The sequence below is a fragment of the Lepus europaeus genome, chromosome 6 (assembly GCF_033115175.1).
Source record: "Lepus europaeus isolate LE1 chromosome 6, mLepTim1.pri, whole genome shotgun sequence".
Classification (NCBI taxonomy): Eukaryota; Metazoa; Chordata; class Mammalia; order Lagomorpha; family Leporidae; genus Lepus; species Lepus europaeus.
Window position 1 is genome coordinate 119,597,992 of NC_084832.1, and position 23,116 is coordinate 119,621,107.

At 48.2% G+C, this 23,116-nt stretch overlaps 1 protein-coding gene across 8 annotated transcripts in view; it reads left to right on the plus strand.

Annotated features, from left to right (window-relative positions):
* Nucleotides 1–23,116, plus strand: part of PPFIBP1 (PPFIA binding protein 1) — a 180,300-nt gene that overhangs the window by 156,094 nt on the left and 1,090 nt on the right. For 5 of the 8 annotated variants that reach the window (XM_062194982.1, XM_062194984.1, XM_062194987.1 and 2 more), the window contains 16 exons: nucleotides 4,157–4,272; nucleotides 4,852–4,908; nucleotides 6,150–6,210; nucleotides 6,547–6,576; nucleotides 7,794–7,965; nucleotides 8,291–8,323; nucleotides 10,336–10,486; nucleotides 10,769–10,897; nucleotides 13,706–13,856; nucleotides 14,527–14,638; nucleotides 14,750–14,838; nucleotides 18,168–18,290; nucleotides 18,948–19,073; nucleotides 19,853–20,041; nucleotides 21,908–22,087; nucleotides 22,993–23,058. In XM_062194982.1, the coding sequence (XP_062050966.1) occupies nucleotides 4,157–4,272; nucleotides 4,852–4,908; nucleotides 6,150–6,210; nucleotides 6,547–6,576; nucleotides 7,794–7,965; nucleotides 8,291–8,323; nucleotides 10,336–10,486; nucleotides 10,769–10,897; nucleotides 13,706–13,856; nucleotides 14,527–14,638; nucleotides 14,750–14,838; nucleotides 18,168–18,290; nucleotides 18,948–19,073; nucleotides 19,853–20,041; nucleotides 21,908–22,087; nucleotides 22,993–23,058 (1,785 nt within the window). The remainder of the gene's footprint in view (nucleotides 1–4,156; nucleotides 4,273–4,851; nucleotides 4,909–6,149; nucleotides 6,211–6,546; nucleotides 6,577–7,793; nucleotides 7,966–8,290; nucleotides 8,324–10,335; nucleotides 10,487–10,768; nucleotides 10,898–13,705; nucleotides 13,857–14,526; nucleotides 14,639–14,749; nucleotides 14,839–18,167; nucleotides 18,291–18,947; nucleotides 19,074–19,852; nucleotides 20,042–21,907; nucleotides 22,088–22,992; nucleotides 23,059–23,116) is intronic. The other 3 variants (XM_062194989.1, XM_062194985.1, XM_062194988.1) reach the window with 1 other exon arrangement.

Consider the following 23,116-nt stretch of genomic DNA (forward strand, 5'->3'; position numbering starts at 1 on the left):
ATTTGGAGTACAGTTTGAGTCCCAGCTGTTCCACTTCTGATCCAGCTCTCTGCTAATGCAGCCGGAAAAGCAGCACAAGATGGCCCAAATACCTGGGCCCCTGCTGTTCACTTGGGAGACTTGGATAGAGTTCCAGGCTCCTGGCTTTGTCCTGACCCCACTGCACCCATTGTGGCCATCTTAGGGAGTGAGCCCGCAGATGGAAGATCTATTTCCCTGTCTCTTCTCTCTCTGTATATCACTCTGCCTTTTTCAAATACATAAAAGAAACCTTTTAAAACACTTGGTTTCCCTTTCTCATGCAAAATGTACTCATTCTCCCCCATGAGTCTCTTTCTACCAGTGAGCCCTCAGCTCCTGGAATCTCCCCACTCACATCGGATGAAGACAGAAGCACCCAGGATCGGTTCATCGGGTGCAGCGTCATTAGTGCCACCCGTTAAAGAGCTGGGAACTGCAAGGACAAGTTATCTGCCCCCACGCCCAGCCTTCCGTGATGCGAACCACGTAGCACAGCTACTTAGGCATTCCTAGTAGGATATGAGAGGCACACGGGTGTCACTCATCCATGAGGATCCTTAAATTCGGCAGGCCTGCAGCCGGTTCCTGTGTATCTGGGCCCTGTCTCTGGCCTCCTGGTTTTTCCTCCCATGTCCCCCTTCCTTTCCTGAAGAAGGAGCTTGGATGTGCAGCGTACTGGTTTTCTCAGCTTCCTGCCCGCAGAAGTCCCCACGGAAGTCCAAAGCCATTCTCTGCTCTCTCTCCCTCTATCCCTTTGAGTGTGATTTATTATAGTACTTGAAACATTTGAGGCATCATCTGAATCCGCTTACAATCCACACATACCCACAGGTGTCTTCATGGTGAGCTTTTCCCTACCTTCTGTGCCCTGGAAGGCCACCACGGGACATGCCCTCCCAGTCAGCCAGCTTCTCGTGCCTTGCACTGAAAGCCCTGGGAGGAGCTTCTTGGGATGGAAAAGGCTCATTTCGGCCTTTATTTGGGAGGTGCACAGTTAAAGATCAGGTCGCCCCATGGGTGTGGCGATGGAGACGTGGGAGCACCCTCTTCCGGTCTCTCCTTACAAAGCATTCCTGATTCAACCATGGGGCTGCACCGCGCCACCTAATCCGATGCGATCACTTCCGAAATGCCCCACCTCCAGAAGCCTCCACCCTAATCCGTCCATCATTTATCCATTCATGGGTAAAGACTTTGGAGCTTAGATGCCTGCCAGGTGCAGCCTGAACTCTTCCTGAGGTCTCGCAAAGCCTTGTACAGCCACGCCCTTGACTGTCTTCCTGCCAGCCCCAGTGCTGCGTCTTTGCCCTGGAACCATGTCTTCAGCGTAGCATGATCCGTTGTCTGGGGAGACTCGGATCCCTTCTTCAGGCAGCTCTCCCCCCTCATTCTGCCACAGATGGTGAGGAGCCACGTGACATCTTCACTTTTCACCTCTGTTGCTGTTAATTACGCGAGAAGATGAAACCTGAATTGAAGATGGATTGGAAGAGAAAACAGTTCCCCATTTCTCACTTAAAAGTAGAAGGCTGAGGCTGTGCTGTTACCCACGCGATTAGCTAAAGAATAAGAAAAAACTTCGGGGAAAAAGCCCCCTAGTTGTTAAATGGGATTGAATCCTGGAGAGGACAAGGATGTTTGACAACGGGTAGGCTGCAGTGCGTAGAGACAGGAGGCTACTGTCATGGGTTACACCCGGAGCATCTCAAAACCCTTAAGAACGTCTTTGCGATGTGAATTTAGGAACTTTGTTTTTGAGAGACAGAGAGCGGCCACCTGCTGGTTTATTCCTCAGTGGTTGGGGCCAGGCCAGGCCGGGGCTGAAGGTGGGAGCTGGCAGCACAGTTCCGGTCTCTCACTTGGGTGGCAAGAACCCCATTCCTCGAGCCATCACTGCCCCTTCCATGCGTTGCAGTTCGGAGCCAAGGGCGGGAGTCGAACTCAGGCGCTCCAGTGTGGGCCATGGACATCCTACCCGACGTCTGAACCACTGGACACAACGCCCAATCCTGAATTGTAGTTTAATGGTAGGGTTTCAGTTTGGAACATAGACGCTTTGATGCGGATTGAGGGTGTTCAGCCACGCTTTTAAAGAAAAGCCAGGAGGGATATTTGAGGTTGCAGTTAAAAAAAGAGGTTTAAAAAAGTTTAAAAAAGAGGTCAGGAAAATGGGGCATTCTGTTGGTGTAGTTATTTTTTCCCTGTGATTAGGAACCCAGGAGATATTTGAACTTCAGGAAACTGGGATGATGGCTAAATAAACTGTCCTGGATTAATCATCAAGATTCAAACTGGGGGGGATAAAAACCCTGACAGTTTTAATCATCTATTTTATAATAGTATGGACTCAAATTTTGCAACCTTTTGTAGTGTCAAAGGATGAGCCCACTGCTCAGTAGCTGAACCAGAAGTCTTGGAGCTGAATTTATCGCCTACTTAAAGCAAGTGAGGTTTTGTTTTGTTTTGTTTTGTTTTTTAACAGGCAGAGTGGACAGTGAGAGAGACAGATAGAGAGAAAGGTCTTCCTTTGCCGTTGGTTCCCCCTCCAATGGCCGCTGCGGCCGGCACACCAGGCTGATCCGAAGCCAGGAGCCAGGTGCTTCTCCTGGTCTCCCATGGGGTACAGGGCCCAAGCACTTGGACCATCTTCCACTGCACTCCCAGGCCACAGCAGAGAGCTGGCCTGGAAGAGGGGCAACTGGGACAGAATCCGGTGCCCCGACCGGGACTAGAACCTGGTGTGCCGGCGCCGCAAGGTGGAGGATTAGCCTGTTGAGCTGCGGCACCGGCTGCAAGTGAGGTTTTTCTGGACAAGCACATTTCTCTTGGAGCTGCTGGTCTGTAGGCTTTTAGGAGGCCTGGAGCTCAAGGCCTGGGGGCTTTCAGAGGCAGGAGTGACTTGGTATCAGCTACATGTGTGTGATCGGAAGGTGAGACTGTTGGCAGGGGTGGGTGTAGACCTGTGTTTGCTGGTACACATTGCTTTCCTGGCAGACTCTGAGAAGTGAGGAGCTATGGTTGGCCTATGGAGTTCATTGAGGCCCACGTTGTTCATTTCCTTACTGGAATATTCCTTAAAGTGTTTCATGTATTGGTTCATGAAATTACTCAAAACCATAGTATTAAAATTCCTTCACAAACTTAGGATGGGCATGTGGCCTCGTAGTTGAATGCCTGTGTCTCGTGTTGGAATCACCTGGATTCGAGTCCCAGCTCCACTCCTAATTCCACCTTCCTGCTAATGCAGAGTCTTAGAGGGAGCTGGTGGTGGCTCAGGTAATTGGGTTCCTGCTCCACATGTGAGAGACCTGGATTGACTTCCCAGCCCCCAGCTCCCAGCTCCCAGCTCCCAGCTTCAGCTTCAGCCTGACCTGGTCCTGGCTATTGTGGGCATCCAGGGAATGAACCACTAGATGGGTTCTCTCTCTGCCTCTGTGTGTGTGTGTGTGTGTGTATGTCTTTCAGAAATGATAATTAAAATCACATCTTAAAAGGATTCTTTCACAGGTCCCATCCTTAGGCTGCACAAAGCATTTCTTTGGGAAAACGTGCCTTGCATTTTGCTGGTTGCAGTAAAATCATTATTATTAAACCGAGAGTTCTACACTGTGGCTGGTTTTAGTTACCCTTTTCACCCATTCTGCTCATCAGAATTAGTTGACTAGTTCACACATAGAATGGCAGTCAGTGTTCTGTATTAGAGTAGTATGGGAAGTAAAGGGAAAAGCACTTTAGCCACGTCTCACACTGAATCATTGCAGCCCTGGGGGGTAGGCCCTGTCCTTCTCCTTCCAGGGGGGACTCAGGGAAGGTCCCTGAGGGAAGTGTGTGAGAGCCGAGGTCCAGCTAGGGCTTTCTGTGGTGACGGTTTTCTTAGTAACTTGCTTATACAGTGTCTTCTGCAGAACTGAGTTCAAAAACTGCCTTCCTCTTTTCTCTGATTCACACCTCTATGTAGGTGTTTCTATTCTGAAGTAGAAATAAAGAATAGAATTCTAAACATGGTGTATGAGTTTTATCCACAGACTGTGTAATCATCTTATTCACGTCGAGTGTCTCTGTGGTTTGATTTGTGATTTTTTTTTTTTTTTTTTTTTTTTTTTTTTTTTTTTTACTTTTCATAATTATCTTACAGTTCCACACCAGCACCTTGCAAGTTACAATTCCTTCATTACTGCCAGCACCTGTAAGCATGGAAACTTCCGAAAAAGTCAAGTTGCCTTCCAAGCCGGAAGCTTCATTCGAAGAGAAGTATGTCACTTAGGAGCTAACATCACAACGTAAATGTTCGAAAAAGTCAATCTACCAAAAGCAATGTGATACGTCTGTGGCATTTATTTACAGAGAGAACTTTCTACCCAGAGCAACAAGAAATAGCAAAACATGTGGGGAGGGGGACCCATTTTCGGTTCTGTGTCCTTGAAGTCGAAGGTGTGAAACAGGAAGTCACAGGAGAGGAAACTGGGCCAGGGATGTGGTGAGGGGCAGTCAGGTTAGAGATTTGAAGGAAGTTAGGTCTCATATCCTAGGTCATAAGTGACCCTCAAAGGATTACAGGCAGGATGGTAGTTGTCACATACCATGTGGGGCCCTAGAAGGAGAGGAAAAGGGTTGCACTGGTTTCTCTGTAGGCAAATAGAATTTTTGGCCAACATATTCCCAGATAAATTATGTAATCTTATCTGGGCAAAATTAAATACCATAGAAGAAATCACAAGCTAGAAATAGCATCCTTCGTATAAACTTTTGACAATTCTGTTCCCTTAGAATAGATACGATCTTTTACTTGTGAAGTTAATAATCTCTTTTTTTTTTTCTTTTGTCTGTTAGCGATGGGGAAATAACCCTTGGCAATGCTGCTGAAACCCAACTGTCTGATGGTCTTCTGTAAGTTTTATTTTATTGAATGGGATTGAAACTTGAGAAAGAGAGGCACCCTTGCCCCAACAGTAGCCAGTGTTACAGTGGGCGGCTGAAGCTGTTGAGTTAATGAATTACCTGGTGCTGCGTAAGGCCTGCGTATGGGGCATAAATTTGCTCAGCAATACTCACCCTGGACCGTCAGCTCAGGCCAGGTGTTTGCAGATCTTTCTTAGATTCCCTCTGAAGTTTAGCGCTTTTAATGCATTTCTGTACGGACTCACATTTTTGAGACCAGCAGAGAAGAATCGCAGAGAATGATGTGAGGCTGGAAAAAAGCTGAAAGGATTTTATTTTTGCACTTTCGATGTAATAAACTGACCCAGCATCTGTGTTTATCCAAGTTACTGTCTGCATTGCATTAGGGAAGTCTATTTTCAGAGCAGTGCTCGAGGATGAGATGTTTGCTCAGTGTTTATCTTTGACTTCTTCTGCCAGTAGGTGCTTCTAGCAACTTACATGTACGTAAGTGCAAACGAAATGCCTTTTCAGAGCTTTTTGTGTATTATTCTGGTTTTTAGAGCAAGCGTATCACTTTCTGTCTCTGTCTCTCTCTCTCTCCTCAAACTGGTCACATACCCCTGCCTTCAATTTTTGAGTGAGAACAGCTCTGTGTAATAACATACGGATTATGTGAAAGATTTTCAGATGTTTATGGTGAAACATGGCTTCCCTGGGATATTGCAAGCAGCAACTGGGGTCCCTCTGTTATGCTTTGGTCAGAATTTACAATGAGTTGCCTTGGCAGACAGCAAAACAAAACAAAACAAAACAAAACAAACAAACAAACAAAAAAAACCAATTTGTCGAAAAACGCTAACTTTGTGACTCGAAAGGGAAAACTTGCATTCTTTATTTGCGTTAGAAGAACTGGAGATAAATAGATCGATAAGTATGGATGCAGAGGCTGTACCATTAGTCTATGGCAAACCCTGGCTTATTTTCAAGGGTTGACATCACAAGGAGGGTGCTAAGTGTTTTTCCAGCTCCTCTGACATTGAGCGCTATTGGCAGGACAGTTAACCGCCCCCGCTCTGGAAAGAACTCGGTGTTATAATTTAGTTAAGCACATAAGTGGCTGCCTGAGTCCAGACTGTCTTTTATTACTCGGAGTCAACCCACACGCAGTTTCCAAGATGTTCTGCTGAGGAGCAATGGCACCAGTGCCACTTACTATTAATCCGAATTATTCTTATCGTTATTTTTAGAACTTCGAGTCTGCAAAAGTCCAGCAGCCTGGGCAATCTGAAGAAAGAGACAGCAGAAGGGGTGAGTTCTTTTTCAGTCTGTTACCCTGAGAAGAAAATATTTTGGGATCTTCATCTTTGCCCGTTTTGGAAAGAACACTCTTAAGAAGAATTTGCGGTTTCTTTCATAATGGAAAACTATTAGATAACACAGTTATGATAGCTACTAAGAGGTATGAATATGTGGAGTTGAAAGCAGCACATAAAACCCCAAATAGAGACTTAATAAGCATTGTAAGACATAAGTGAAACTAAGATTTTGTAGAAGTACGTGTGATTTTTTTTTTTAATTTATGGAAGGGTATGTGACAAATTCTGAATGTATAACAACAACCTTGTATATTGTCGTTCCCAACAGGAGAAGGAGTCCCTTTCAAAGCCATCTGAGGTAACTTTTATATCCAAATAATAATGTAAAACTGTGTTCCACATCCATCACATGTGAATTGCTTAAATGTCTCCAGTGGAGCAAAACCCCCAGCACCTCAGAAGCGTCAGGCTAGGTGAAAGACGCCATATACTGAGATTGCGTTAGAAGTGATTCTATGGTAGGAAATACACAGAGGAGACCAGTCAGAGAGACGGGAGGCCGATCGGTGGGTTGCCAGTCGTGGGAGGAGAATGGGGAGAAACTGCTTCGTGGTAAGGGGTTGTACCAGAGGGAGCTGACAGTGTCGGGGAGCTCCCGGGACATGGTGGCGGCAGCACAACACGGGGTGTGCCGAATGCCAGTGGTTCTCTGCATTGTGTGACGGTCACCTCTTCAAGTGATCACAACACGAAGACAAAACCCTGAGCTCACAGCGCTACCTGTGGTTCTCAGTGAGCCTAACAGGGCTTCCTGAGGCTGCACAGAGAGCCCGCCTCTTAGATCCCAGGCCGTTCACTCCGGGCAACTATTGTGCATCTAAGGCAGACTTTGGGAACCTCTGAAGACGTCAGCACGGGCTCTGGTTCTTTCTGCTGATTCTCCAGTGTGACCCTGTAAAGGTGCCAGTCGGGTGCACAGGCTGCTCCTGGATGCTGTCTCATGACCCTGGGCCCTCAGTGCCCGAGTGTCCTGTGTGGGTAGAACTCGCGGGGCACAGTCAGTGGTGACAGCCGTCAGCGAAGTTCTTTGTGTGCTGTGAGTTTGGGAAATGTCTAAGACTTGGTCATCAGTGTTGGGGACACACACAGTAATACCACTGGTTGTGCCAACTTAGTCACTATGACCAGTACTTGTGCCCTTCCAACCCGTCATGCTTCTCTCCATTTCTGCAATAATAATAATAATAATAATAATAATAATAATAAAACCATAGGGCAAGAGAAATGAGAGAAATGAGGCACACCAGCAGACCATCTTTGAAGACTGACACTGCAGAACGTATTATGGTGCTCATTGCCAATGCAGCTGACAGCTCAACATGAATAATGACCGGGTGGTTCTGTGGTTCTTCGAGAAGGATGTAGACAGTAACTGGAGTAGACTCTCCCCACACTGCTGGTGTGGGAGCTGGGGACCGATGCCCTTGCTCTGGGGTAGCGCTGGGTACCGGCAGTGAGTGACTCTGCACCGGTCCTGACGCGCCCACGCCGGCCATGGTTGTCGCCCCACCACAGGAGCCAGCCCCAGGGGACAGCAGCCCTGTGGCGACCCTGCCGCCCCCAACCCGGCGACACGAGGCCTCCGCCGACGACAACCCGTTCGGCACTCGGAAAGCCAGGTCTTCCTTCGGCCGGGGCTTCTTTAAGATCAAAAGCGGCAAGAGGACGGCGAGCGCGCCGAACCTGGGTACGTGTGGCATGGCCGCCGCGCCTGCGCCCTGGCCTCCCGGAAGTTGGCGTCCGCCATGGTCCCTCTGGGCCGGGCAGGGGGCGGGCTGCGGGGAGACGGCGGCGAGGAGTCAGTGTCGCGGTGCGCAGCGGACACGCAGGCCCGCAGCCTGCTCTCGGCCCCCTCAGCGTCCCCTGTGGAGCCTGCGTGTAACGGCAGGGGCGCGCCGTGGCCGCCCGCCCGGTGCGGCCCTGCCGGGAGTCTGATCCGTGTTCCGTCTTGTCGCCCTGTGTTCTCTCCGTTGGGCTGCGTGTGATTGTGTGCGTTGTGGGGATTTCTGAAGACCGTAATCGAAGTGCCAGTGCACCCACCCTAGGTATCGTACCCCGTGCATGCCAGCCCTCCGCCAGCGCTGTGCTCCGGAACATTCTAACCCTTGCTCTTGCCGTCTGTGATCTCTCTAGACAGCGAGCCGGCAGCCAACAGGAAGCAGAGATGTTTATTCCAGAATGTTCCTTTTAGCCTTCCAGGCCCCAACGCTGTTTTAACCCATGCTAATGACTGACACCTGTGAGGGGCTCCAAGCGGACCTGGAAGTGACAGCATCCGTCAGAGCACAGGACAGGCGTGCGAGGATGCTGCAGGGGCGCCCTGGTGCGCCCTTCCTTGGTAGCACAGCACCGCGCACTAGCTGCCCAGGGCTCCCCAGCCTCCGAGAGGAAGGGTTTTCAGCCAGAGGGGTTGACGGAAGACATGGAAGATGGTCGTTTTTCAGACATGCTGCTCCTAGGGGAGCATCCTTCCGATAGCTTATTGCTTCAAAGATGGAAGTCAGCCCCAGCGAGGACAGGGGTGACTGTGCAGGTTGGCTGTCTATGGAGTCGTCCCCCGCCCTTGTGATTTTAGGAGATGTTAAGGTACAGCAGGCAAACATAAAAAATTGAAAATAAAAGTCCTGTATAGCTTCTGGGTGAGGGCAGATGAGGCAGCATCCTCGGGAGTAGCCATGCCCATCGCGGCAGTGGTGTGCGGTGGAAAGACCCCGCTAGGTTTTCCCAGCAGGCGCTAGTCCCTCGTTTAGACGTCCGCAGAGCCACGCTCGCACCCAGCACAAGTGGCTTCTCTCACTTTGTAGTTGGAAAAGCCTAGGACGAGCACCGGACACACACAACCCACTGACCTGTCGAGGCGACTGTTTGGCAATGCATCTCTCTGCGTCTTTCTCAGAGCTGTGTTGCCAGTGCTAAGAGGCGAATGCTGCTTACCATAACCTGTAGTCAGTCACAGCTCTGCTTCCTAGAGAAGGCAGCCTCTGCGACTTGGACTCCTGCTGAAACCCTGTGCTGGGGTTTTTGTGCGACTTTTCCTTTGTAAAGTATAAAATGTCTTAGAAGAACCCATGCTGTTCCACAGAGAGACAGCTGAAAGACTAAAATAGTTAATGCCTGGGGAGCCAGGAATGGCGCATGTGGGTACTGTTCTTTGAAGGCAAAATCAACAGGCAGTGCTTTTCTATGAGAAGAAAAACTTAGGCATATCCAATGATGGTTGTCTGGGTGCCAGGGGCATCATAGGTTGGAATAAACGTCTTAGTTAAAGGATTGCTAGAATTCAGTAATGGATCTCTTACAAATGCCAGAGGAGAGGAAGGAATACAAAGAAAATGACGTAAGAGTTTGAGCTAAGAGTGTCAGGGAGATGATTGGTTAAAGTTAATTAAATATCAAGTGAGAGAACATGAGGGAGAGAAGACTTTCAGGAGAATTGGGTGGACTTGGGGAATCCCAGAGTCTCTGGACACATTGAATTGGTAGTGTGTCCCTAGAGACACTGGGATTGGAGAGAGAGAGAGAGAGAGAATGAATGAGTGAGCCCTGAGGCTTATACAGCACCTGCTTATAAATGAGGAAAGCCATCTGTGAGTGCTGAGCCAGAGTGGGTGAGCTGGCAAGAGGTCCTGCCGGGGAGCATGGAGTGGAATCATGGGGTGGAGGAGGAAGAGCATACAAGAGGGTGCCGTGGCCAACAGGCGCTGGTCAGCCGAGTGCCGTAGGACAGCGTCAGGCTAGAAGTGAAAGAGACGGTGACTCTGAAGATTGACCCAGGCACTACCGCAGGACTGAGAATAATTTCATTATGAATTCACATCGTCCAAGGAAAGATGACAGTGATACTGTCACATCGTTTTGGTCTCAAAGTGTGTTCTGCTTTTGAGACTCCATAGGATCGTGTTCCATTTTTAGCATTTACAGGGAGCACTTTGTAAGTCACTCATTTATAGACCAACGGAAGAAAATTCTTAATTGGCTAAAACCAAAAAGGTTGGCATCAAATTGTGTTTCACCCTATTTTACCCTTCATCGAGTCTTTCTTCTGTTCTTGGAATAGCTGAGACAGAAAAGGAGGCATCCGAGCACCTGGATCTGGCTGGTACATCTTCTCGGCCAAAAGATTCGCAGGGGCACAGTCCCTTCCAGATCTCTCCCCCATCTCCAGATTCCAAAAAGAAATCCAGAGGTATCATGAAACTGTTTGGAAAGTAAGTACAAAGGAGCAAGTTGCGTGGGTCCTGTCTTATTTGTTGCTCATCATAGGAATAGATGGGACGTGGGCTGAAGGTGGGTGTGAAATTGTGAGGCTTCTGTGATTGGGGTTCGGGCACTCATTTGGCTTCAGTTACAGTTTCCATTCAGATCACCTGTGTTAACGTCGTATAGCGAGGAGTGGCTCAGGTGCATATACCAGTTGTCAGTGCTCTAATGAACAAGCCCGAGGCCTCCTCAGGTCTAATACACAGCAACGTGTGTTGTGTCTTCTTCAGACTTCGGAGAAGTCAGTCCACTACATTCAACCCAGATGACATGTGTGAGCCTGAATTCAAAAGAGGAGGGACAAGGGCAACAGCGGGGCCCCGACTGGGTTGGTCTCGAGATTTGGGACAGTCTAACAGGTAAGAGGAGCCAAACCCATGGACTTTCGTGTCTCTGCCCATCTGTTGAGTCTTCGTGAGCACCTGCAGTGTTAGGAAAAGGTGAGGCTGACGCCGCAGCTCAATAGGCTAATCCTCCGCCTGCGGCGCCGGCACACCAGGTTCTAGTCCCGGTCGGGGGTGCCGGATTCTGTCCCAGTTGCCCCTCTTGCAGGCCAGCTCTCTGCTGTGGCCCAGGAAGGCAGTGGAGGATGGCCCAAGTGCTTGGGCCCTGCGCCCACATGGGAGACCAGGAGAAGCACCTGGCTCCTGGCTTCAGATCAGCGTGGTGCGCCGGCCGCGGCAGCCATTGGAGGGTGAACCAACGGCAAAAGGAAGACCTTTCTCTCTGTCTCTCTCACTGTCCACTCTGCCTGGCAAAAAAAAAAGGAAAGGGTGAGCAGTCCTAATCTGAAAATCCAAAACCTTTTGAGCTCCCTAGGTCATGGCAAGTGGAAAGTGGAAAATCTCGCACCTGACCTCATGTGACGGGGGCAGGTCTCAGTGTAAGAGCATTAACAGTGTTGTCAGGCTTGTTGTGAAAGGCGTATGAAACGTAAGTGAATGGTGTATTTATGCTTGGAACTCATTCCCCCCAAGATACATCATTATATATATGTAAAAATTCCAAACTCTGGGCCGGTGCCGTGGCTTAACAGGCTAATCCTCCGCCTTGCGGCGCCAGCACACCGGGTTCTAGTCCCGGTTGGGGCGCCAGATTCTATCCCGGTTGCCCCCCTTCCAGGCCAGCTCTCTGCTGTGGCCCGGTAAGGCAGTGGAGGATGGCCCAAGTGCTTGGGCCGTACACCCGCATGGGAGACCAGGAGAAGTGGAGACCTGGCTCCTGGCTTCGGATCAGCGAGATGCGCTGGCCGCAGCGGCCATTGGAGGGTGAACCAATGGCAAAAAGGAAGACCTTTCTCTCTGTCTCTCTCTCTTACTATCCACTCTGCCTGTCAAAAAAAAAAAAAAAAAAAAAATCCAAACTCTGAAACACTCTGGTAAAAGCATTTCAAGGAACGCATACTCAACTCCGTGTCGCTAGGTGAAAGAGTCAGAATTGTCCCTTGCCACTGTGCGTAGTGACAAGGTCCATTATCTTTAGAGCAATGAGATTTGGCAATGACTGATGAACAGTGATACTGAAAGTGCGGGCTGTGTGAGCTAGATGAGAAGTCAGAGCAAAAGTGTCTGCAACCTCTCTATTGGAATGGCTTGGGAACTTGAATTTCACATAGACAGTAATTTTATTAGATGTCCTATACAGCAGAGCCTTGGAGAGATGGGACAGCATAGTGGTTAACAGTAGCTTCTAGGGTCAGACTCTCAGATCAGATTTAATTTCCGGCCTTACCACTTTCTAAACTGGGTGACTGTGAGGAGCAATGATTCCATGCTCAATGCCCTTTTTTACTGATCATTTTCACCATCATCATCATCATCATCGTAATCCATAGGTACCCCTCAAAGGTGATAATGCAGGTTAAACCAATTAATATGTGCTAAGCATCTGGCAAATAATAACTGCTTGGTAAACAGTAGTGATGAATAGAGTTTGTGAAAGCACTTAAAGCCATACATCCTATAAGAATTCTTGGCTTTATCAACACTATGTAATGTTTGATCTGTTAAGAACTCTAAAAACTCCCTACAGCTCTCGTCAAAGTTTCGAGGTGATCTGGAACTACTACACCAACCTACTAACATAAAAGGGTGGGGTTGGCAAACATAGAGTCCAGGGCGTTGGTGCTAAATCTTGTATGATGGGCTGGAAGGCTTTTAAACACAGCCCCTCCCACACAGGCGGAACACTGTTTCGGTCAAGGCGACTTTGGCTCAGAAGGAGACTCTGACCTTCAAATACCAATGGTCTCATTTGCCATCTGTTTCCTTTGAACACTGGAGAGAACCTCCTTGTGTTGTTAAATAGAAAAGAAAAAATGAGAAAGAAAAAGAAAGTTTTGTTGATCTTTACATTTGTTTCCAAACAGGGCCACTTTCTGTATGTCTAAATAAAAGACAAATTTTGCTTAGATTTCTCTCTCCTCTCCTCAGTGATGGCATACTGCCCTCGTCTTGTCAGTTGCCATCTAGAGAGGAACCATAATTCTGCTAAAGTTACACTTGAACTTTTTTTTTTTTTTTTTTTTTTGAGAGGCAGAGTTACAGTGAGAGAGAGAGAAAGAGAGAAAGGTCTTCCATCCTCTGGTTCACTTCCCAAATGGCTGCAACAGCCAGAGCTTAGGAGCTGAGCAGCTGAGCCAATCCAAAAAGCAAGGAGCCAGGAGCTTCTTACAGGTCTGCCACATGGGTGCAGGGGCCCAATGCTTGGGCCATCTTCTCCTGCTTTCCCAGGCCATAGCAGAGAGATGGATTGGAAGAGGAGCAGCCGGGACTCGAACTGGCACACATATGGGATTAAACTGCTGCGCCACAGTGTGGGCCTCATTGAACTTCTTTTAATCTGAGCAATTTCTGTTTGGGAATCCAATCCAGCAGCACTATTTGAAATGGGTACAATGGCTTACGTTGGTTCAGTTCCATGGTTTTCTGTAAAACACGTTCTTTTGGAAGGACATTGAATCTTCTGTGGTATCATTAGATAGAAAGCGAGTGGTCTTAGAGTAATTTTCAACTCCAGCGTGACTTCTGCCTTCAGCTAGACACTAACAAGCAAGCAGTATCTCCAGGCAGTGTCCATATCTACTGAATGCACACTTGTTCGAAACTGGTGATAAGCCATGGATTGGCCTCGAATTGCTTGTCATGCGGCTGTTCACTTTCCTGTAGTGACTTGGATATGCCATTTGCCAAGTGGACCAAGGAGCAGGTGTGCAACTGGCTTGTGGAACAGGGCTTGGGATCCTACCTGAATTCTGGCAAGCACTGGATTGCATCTGGCCAAACACTTCTGCAAGCTTCTCAGCAAGATCTAGAAAAGGTGATTGCTTCCCTGCTTTGTCTACGAAACAGACCCTAAGAGAAAGCAGACAGCAAAGTGGGGTTGTCTCCTGTTCCAGAAAATGGTGTGGGTGGAGCCAGTACGTGCTCTTGCAAAAGTGTGGGTTTCCAGCTGCTTCTTTCTTATCTTATCTCCTGACCTTAGAGGAAGAAGCTAGTCTTGATGCGCCCTTATGGGATGCTTAGAAACAGCTAGGCACTTAAGTGAAAAATAATGTTATGGCCGTAATAACCTTAAACTCCTGCCACTGAAACTCGCTTTGTGGCTTTATCTTCTCATTGTGGAATTCTACTTCACATGGCAAAGGAGAAACATAGTACCCTACATTTTACGTCCCAGTGTTGAACATTTCTTCCCAATCACGTAGCATTTTGCACAAAAAAGAGTAAAATTGCTCTTAGGCAAGCTGCAGTTCCTGTCTTGCAAAGAAAATGAGTCACTGAGGAATGTCTTAGCAGCTCGTTACACTAATAATGGCGGTCTTGGCTTTCTAGGGGGTCTCTTGTTCAGCAACATTTGATTTGTCCCAGTTAGTGTTGTCCTTTGTTTGGAATTGGGTCTTTGATGCTAGGAGCCTGCAGCCCCGGGCAGTGGCCTCCAGCCCATGTGGATAGAGTTATAAAGTCAGGGCTGCTGCTTCTTGTCGCAGGAACTTGGGATCAAGCATTCACTTCATCGAAAGAAGCTGCAGCTGGCTCTGCAAGCCCTGGGATCCGAGGAAGAAACCAACCACGGAAAGCTGGATTTCAACTGGGTCACTAGTAAGACGGTTTCGTTGTTAAAAAAAAAAAAATCAGCATTGCTGCCTCCTCGGGGTGCTCACAGGAATCGGTGTTCCTGGGCCCCGTAACGACACTGTTACTCCCTTTCAGGATGGCTGGATGATATCGGCCTCCCCCAGTACAAGACCCAGTTTGATGAAGGACTGGTTGATGGTCGGATGCTACATTACATGACCGTTGTAAGTGATTCACTCTGGGCTTTAGGGCAGGAAAGCTGTTTTCTGCCTGAAAGCACAGAAATACCGTGTTTCCAGAATGACTCCCAGCAGAATTTGAGGGTGTCGCTTTACCTTGAGGAGTGGGCAGGAATATTTCCCATGAGGTTGACATTGCAGGATTTGGTGTTTGCAACAGCCTTAGGATGTCGTCAAATCCCTGTGTAGGCTAATTTACCCTGAGCTGTCCAGAAAGTTGATTCCTTACATATTCAGCAGTGTAAACATGGAAGTGTGTGCCGTGGGTGAATTTTATGGTGTGAATTATGTCTCATAAAGATATTTTCAAAATAGAAGGCTGAGTTTTAAAGCCGTGGCAGCTCGTGGGTTCTGCATCATCCTATGCACTGACCGCTCGGAAGAGCTCCCCTTCGCACCTGACGTCCTTTCGCCTTTCCCTTCCATGTTGGACCGCTGTTACTGACAAGTCTCACCCTCCTCCTGGCAGCCCAGTTCTGCTGTAGCCACTGGGACTGGGGTAAAGGGAGAGGGAAGCTGGACTTCACTCTGCTTCCTTCATTCTCCCATTAGTGTGCGTTTCTAGCCTTGCAGCCAGTGAGCGGAAAGACTGTTCGCTATTCAGCCGCAGTGGGAGGGATGACTCCCTGGAAACCTTGTTCTAGATTCCATGGCACTATTGATGTTCTTAAGATCTCTTTGTTTAAATAGCCTCTTTTGAGCTTGGCTTTGTGCCAAACCATCACAGTCCTCTTGAAATAAGTAGAAAGTTTGAACCATCTAGCGTAAGTATGCATTTCTCAATATCGAAGAAAGTTAGGGTTGCAAGGATTTGATCTAACAGTTAACATCCCCTTGTCTCATATTGGAGTGCCTGGATTCTAGTCCCAGCTGCAGATCCTGATTCCAGCTTCCTGCAAATTCAGACCCTGGAAGGCAGCAATAATGGTTCAAGTAATTGGGTTCCTGCCACCCACTTAGGAGACCTGGATGGAGTTCCTGGCTCCTAACCCCAGCCCCAAAGCTGTTGAGAGCATTTGAAGAGTGAACCAGCAGATGGGAACTCTGTCTCTCTATCTGTCTGTCTGTCTCTCTCATAAATAAATGGACATGAACTTTACAGAAGGAAAGAGACATTTGGAGTCCAGCTCCTGAGACTTGTTTCTTTCTCTTGTCATTGAACCAGAGTCCTTCCCTTTGTGCCCATCGTACCCCCATGTGTGTGATGATGCCATTAGGTGTTGTATATTGCATGTCTTAGTGTCCCAGATGGGCTTCTGAGCATTTTACTCATATTCATACTCAACTCTTACTCTTTTTGGCTAGTTCTATTATTGTCCGCACTTTTTAGACCGGGAAACAAAGGAGTTGATAGATTAGATAAACTGCGTTTCCACAATTAGAAAGTGGTAGTAAGCCATAGGGGTTTAAATCCAAGCTCTGTTCAGATCCCTGCTCATAATAGCTTACTGTTCCATGTGGAACACATTCAGCAAATATTTGCCTGCCTATCTAGATGTGAGTGTGTTCCTCTCAGATTATCAGGGAAACAGGCTTAAAACCACAGGAAGCACATGGGTAGTTTGTGTGGCCCAAAAGAAGAATAAACTGGCTTGGGAAATTTGACCCCGGACATTCTAAATCAAAAATTTGTTTTAATATGGTCTCCCAGATTAGATCCTGGGACAGAAAAAGGGCTCTAGCGGAAGAACTGGTGAAACTGGAATGAAGTCTGTAGTTTAGTTGATTGTATTATTATCTGTAGTAATTTCTTAGTTTTGATAAGGGAAAGGTATACTTACAACTATACCATCTTTAGCATCTTTTCTGTGTATCAAATTGTTTTAAAACAAAGTTTTTAAAAATCCAAACATTTTAAAAGTATTTAAACAAAATCTTTCTAGACTTCAGTGTATGAAAAAGGAATCCCTCCTTTTAAAATCTTTCAAATTATAAGCATTTTGCCAAAGGTTAATACTTTATTTGCATTATAATCATTATACACTCAGATTTGAAAAAAAAACAGTAGTAGATGAAAACCTTCAATGCAGTGTTTGGAACGGATGTCTCAGTCTTGGATAAAATATTCTTGGATGCTTTTTTTTTTTAACTAAAAGTGGTTTTCAGAAAATCTTAATATGTGATTTTTTTGCTCAGCTAGCAGCCTTAAGGATGTCTATGACTGATACTTTCATCTGAAAAACACTTCTATAGTAGATTAAAATGGTTTTTCTTCCTTTTCTTTCATAAGAAGTGTGTTATCAGCAGATATGCCTAAAATGTGTATTTCCCTTGTTGATTTTCCGGGTGTGTTTCTAAGGAGACAGGGGTGCTTATCTTGCTCCTGGTCCCCAGATCACCTGCTCTTGAAATCATTTGTTTGTGTGTTGGCATGTTTGAACAAGTTCTCAGAGTCGGTGATAGCTTTTCCTGGCAGGCACTGATCAGTGTTGTGAGTGGCTAACTTGCCACTTGTTGTTTGTCTTCACTCCTTAACTTTCAGCAAAACCTTTACGCTGGTTGACCTAGCTTTTCTGAGATTAGGGATAATACCTGCTAGATCAAGCATAAAAATCTGGAACTAGAGAAATTGTAAGGTCAGAGCATAGTACAGCAACAAGCATTCCGAGTTTCTCTGCAACTTTGAGTTGCCTTAGTTCAGAAAACCAAACTTTGATCATCAGTGAGTGTTGTTTGCTCTGAGCCATGCACTGTGAAATCTTTGGGCCATGCCTTTAATTGCATTAAGTGTCTTCGTCTGTAAAGATGGTTCTCAAACTTGAGGAGGGCGCGGGCCTGAGGCTCCGGCATCCCATATGGGCGCCAGTTCTAGTCCTGGCTGCTCCTCTTCCTGTCCAGCTCTCTGCTCTGGCCCGGGAGTGCAGTAGAGGATGGCTCAAGTGCTTGGGCCCTTGCCCCCGCATGGGAAACCCGGAGGAAGCTCCTGGCTCCCGGCTTTGGATCAGTGCAGCTCCGGCCATTGCAGCCAAATGGGGAGTGAACCATTGGATGGAAGACCTCTCTCTCTCTCTCTCTTTCCTCTCTCTGTGTAACTCTGACTTTCAAATAAATAAATAAATCTTAAAAAAAAATTGCAAGCTAAGTTTAAAAAAAAAAAACTTGAGAAAACAAACAAACAAAAAGCAAATCAGAACAGGGCACCTTGTGCAGTGACCCCGTGAGTGCTTCAGTCCAGAGTGACTGGAAGCTTCCACGGAAACAATAACTAATTTGGGGTCCCTGTTCAGAACAGGAAAGGGGGTTCTGGGGCTGGGTAGACCCTGCAGCACTCACACCCGGGGCCCAGCGAGCACCTCCTTTTGCTGTTTCCGCAGGATGACTTGCTGTCGTTGAAGGTTGTGAGCCTGCTCCACCACCTCAGCATCAAAAGGGCCATCCAGGTCCTGCGCATCAACAACTTCGAACCCAACTGCCTGCGGAGGCGGCCCTCGGACGAGGTAGCGTCTCCTGGGGAAGCTCTTCACGCTGTGGGTGTGGGTGTGGGTGTGTGTGGGTGTATGTGTGCATGGGTGGGTGGGTGTTGTCCCTGTCTCCTAACCCACAGAGTGAAATCATCACCGTGAAGACTTCCTTTCCTAGAGCAGTGTTTTCTTAGTGCGTAAGGAAGCTTGGAACTCTGTGACACAAATTCCTTAAGAGAATTCAGGGGTGGGCGTCTGGCGTGGTTTGTGAGACCCCTGCTAGGATGCCTGCATCCCCATCAGAGGACCTGGGTTTGAGACCTGCTGGTTCCAGCGTCCTGCTGCTGTGTGCCCTGGGACACAGCAGGGATGGCCCAAGTACTTGGGGCTCTGCCACTCCTGTGGGAGAGCCGGATTGAGTTACTGGTTCCCGGCTTCAGCTGCAGCTCTTGCAGGAGGTACAGCAGTAGGCTTCTCTGTTTTTGTCCAGCTCCCTCTCCCTCCCCGCCCCCCAATTCTCTTTCTCGAATAAAGTGATTTAAAAAAAGGAGAGATTGTGGATTGGCAAACACATTTTAGCGTTCCTTGAGCCGTCCCGTGGGATGCCTGGTGGTGCTCTGCGGGGCAGAGCCTGCAGGTTTAATGGGGAGGATCACGCAGGCCACTGAAGGTGGCGGTTGTTTGCTCCCACAGAACAGCATCACCCCCTCCGAGGTTCAGCAGTGGACCAACCATCGCGTGATGGAGTGGCTGCGCTCCGTGGACCTGGCGGAGTACGCCCCCAATCTCAGAGGCAGCGGCGTCCACGGCGGGCTCATGGTAAACTCGGCCTCCCCTTCAGCGTGGCTTCTCGGGGTGCTCCCTTAGTCTGAGGAATAGGGTGTTCCAGGTTGGGTGTCCTTCATCCGGAATCCCAGATGCTGCAAAGAACGAAACTTTGTAAGAGCCGATGTGACACCACCCGTGGAAAATTCCACACCTGACCTTCACGGGACAGGTCACAGAGGAAACACAGGTGCACTGAAAATACTGTGTGAAGCTGCCTCCAGACTGTGTGTAGTGTCTGTGAAACATAAACGAGTTTCCTGTTTGCTCTTATGCCTCCTCCCAATGGCAAGTTCTTAGCTTTACCCTTAGGGGTAAGTCCCAGGGAGCATATGCCGAACTGTACATCTCCTCCCTCTCTTATTCCCACTCTTAATTTTAACAGGAATCCATTTTCAGTTGGATTTAAGTGTGTTAATTGAAGACTTCAACCACTGGTATCAAGGATTGGATTTAAACCCATTTCTCTTCCGTGTTGAGTGACAGCTAGCCCCCGTCTGTTCTGTGATCGCGTTTTTAAAACCCCAGGAAGGCACAGATTGTGTGCCTGCACAGTCTGCAGTACCGCCTAAGAAGCCGACTCCCAGAGAAGCACTCTGATGCTGCAGTCGCAGCAGCCCGGGTTTCAGAACCAGCTCACTCAGTGCCTCAGAGTCCACGCCCCGTCCACCCGCGGGCCGTGGGGGTCGCTGGAGATAACCTCAGCGACAGAGCTTGGCGAATGAGACAGCGCAGTGCAAGCCCGGCACTTTTACAGCTTGCTTCTCCCGCAGGTGCTCGAGCCGCGTTTCAACGTGGAAACCATGGCTCAGTTACTGAACATCCCACCCAACAAGACCCTGCTGCGCAGGCACCTGGCCACCCACTTCAACCTTCTGATCGGCGCCGAGGCGCAGCACCAGAAGCGAGACGCCATGGAGCTGCCGGACTACGTCCTGCTCACGGCCACTGCCAAAGTGAAGGTGGTCTCCGCCTTTGTTTCCTGACTGCCTGGGGCGAAGGCTCGGCTGTGCCTGCTGACCGGTGGTTCTGTCTTGGATGTTCATTGAGTGTTGTGCTAGGGTTGGAGGTTCAAGAGTAACGAAGGGAGCGCGTTCTTGAAGGCTTCTGCTCGAGTCATTGCTTTTATGAGAGTTTTCAGTAACAAGGAGCACGAAGCTAGCTTCTGTCTTTGCCGCATTGCCAACGCAGCAAGCCGGGGAGTGGGTTCCCACTGGTCCTGCTTTTCCCATCCATTAACCAGGGATACAAGGCAGGCGTCTGGCTGATTTCTGACCAGCCTTGACAGTTAGGAGTAGCTGCTGAAGAAATGACTCCTGGTAGAACCGCCAAGGATGGCGCTTTGCTAGTTCGCGTGGATTTGTGGATCATCCCCGATTCACGTGGCTTTTTCTTCTTTTAAGTCCCGTGCTGCACATGTTTACCTCAGTCAGTTTAATGCGGAGATGGAGTTTGCCAGCTTCTGTAGAATAACAAGGGGAGCTCAGAAAGTTCATGGACAAATCAAACTAGAGAAGTGTATTTTTATACCAAAAAATTTTAAAACCTATGTGTCGTTTTTTCAAAATTCACATTTTCCATGAACTTTTTGAAGACCATGTGCTGCATTCTATTTTTTTTTTTTTACCTCCCCCCTTCCCACCCCATCTGCCCGAGCATCTTCTCTTTATTATATCCCTTTCTCTGTTAAAAGTTAGGCTGCTGGCAGTTGTTTGGCCTGGTAGTTAAGGTAACTGTGTCTCACATCCCAGTACCTGGGTTCAGTACCCAGCTCTAGCTCCTGACTCTAGCTCCCAGCTAATGTGTACCCCAGGAGGCACAGTGATGTCTCAGTAACTGGGTCCCTCCCAGTGTGTGAGACCTGGGTTGCAGTCGCAGCTCCTGGCTTATGGCCTTGCCTGACCCTGGCCGTTACAGGCTTTTGGGGAGTGATCCCACATTTGGGAGATAGCTCTGTCCCTCGGTCTGTCTGTCCGTCTCTCTCTATCGCTCCCTTCCCCCACCTCCCTTTGTCCCTGTGTCTCTGAAATAAGTTTTTAAGAGTGTGACAGGTTTGGAAACCTTTGAGAGAGGTGGTTCTGTTTAAATGCCAGGCATCAGCCTGATCACCATTTCCATGACAGATAGTCTCAGGGGACTATCCAGGGTCTGAGATGGAGTTATCACTCAAGTTTTCTCTGCAAAAGATTGGAAATTCTTTTAGCAACAGCCAGTCCTGTTAATGGCAACAGAACAAGCGTATAGGACAGTGCAGCCTCGCCCACAAAGAAAACACAGTCAGGACCATTTGCTGGCATTGCAGTTGTTGTTTTGCTGGTTGCAAACTTTGCATTAAGTCCTGTCTAATGGAAACTGGGGCTTCTGGCTTATTTTTCACGATGACTAAATAGCTAACTGGTGTAAGAAGAATAAGACGTCTCTCCTGGGCTTTATAGCAAGGGTCATTTATCGTGTTTGGGTGCATGATTCATTTGCCGAGGGTGTGCTTGGTTTTTTGGGGGTCTTTTTTTTACTTTATTTTTTTCATGTTAATGTAATGTACTACAAAGAGAACAGGTTCACTGTATTTCATAGATACAGTTCTAAGAACATAATGATATTCCCTTCTTCTCTCGTTCTCTCTTTCTCTCTTTTAGTTTTTGAGACAACATCTTTTTAATTTACATTATACTCAAAGGCTAAATGCTTGCCCTTGCTTTTTGTTACTCAAGTTTAATCATCTGTTCATTTTTCTCTGTGATAAGGCAAATAATTATCCCTGTTATCGGTGTTTTTATCATGTGAACTCTCTCAGATATCCGGGTTTTTGTTTGATTTTCCCTTTACAGCCAAAGAAACTTACCTTCAGCAATTTTGGGAACCTGAGAAAGAAGAAGCAGGAAGATGGGGAAGAATATGTTTGTCCGATGGAGTTGGGACAGGTGTCAGGAAGTGCATCCAAGAAAGGATTTAAACCTGGTCTCGACATGCGTCTCTACGACGAGGACGACCTGGACCGGCTAGAGCAGGTGAGTGTAGCGCCGAGTGAGTCTCTCAAAGTGGCTCCAGCGTCCCGGCCCAAAGGAAATGCTGCACGTGTGTGTACTGATCCAGGGCCCAAAAGTCAGGAGACTAAAATAACAGTAATAAACGCTTGGATTGTTGACGGCAATCCAGGGACTCTCTAAGCACTTAATGTAGGATGTTCACGAAACTCTGAAAAGCCGGGGAGTATCGTTAACTGGGACACTGAGGTTAAGTAACTTAGCCCAGGGCTCTAACCTACCCGGCTGGCTCCAAGCCTGTGCTGTTGAGGTAAACAGCCCATGTTGTACCAGCTCTGGGTTAAGGAAGTGTGTGCATTAAAACAGATCATTTGGGCAGGGGTTTGGCCTACAGCTTGAGACACCAGTCAGTACCTGCATGTGCACTTCGTGGTACCTGAAGTCAACCCCTGATTCCAGCTTCCTGCTAACAGGGACCCTGGAAGGCAGTGGGGATGGCACAGGTAGTTGGGCTGCTGTCACCCATGTGGGAGATCTGGATGGCAATGCTGGCTGTCAGCTTCAGTGTGGCCGAGTCCTAGCCCCCAGGGGCTGGCTTCTGGGGAGTAAACCAGCAAATGAAATTCTCTCTCTCTCTGTTTCTCTCTCTGCCTTTAAAATGAATAGAACTTTTCGGAGAGGTCAGGATGGGACAGCTTGCCTCCCACTCCGTGACCCTTGGCCGCCCCGTCAGTGTGGTGGCGAGATAGGGCAGTGCCCTGCTTCTCCCAGGTTCTCCCTGCCCTTCGCAGCCACGAGAGGGGGCCGTCTGTCGGCCGCTCGCCCATCGACACCGCTGGCCTTGTTTCTCCTCGAGTTCTGTTCGTCTCCCTGGACTTCCCTTCCACGTCAGGGTGCGGGTCTCTCACATTTCAGTCTGTTCTTTGCAGATGGAAGATTCCGAAGGGACGGTCAGACAGATAGGCGCCTTCTCCGAGGGCATCAACAACCTGACGGTGAGTCTGTGTTATTGCAAAAACACCTGTTACAGTGCCGCCGGGGGCTGCGTGTGTG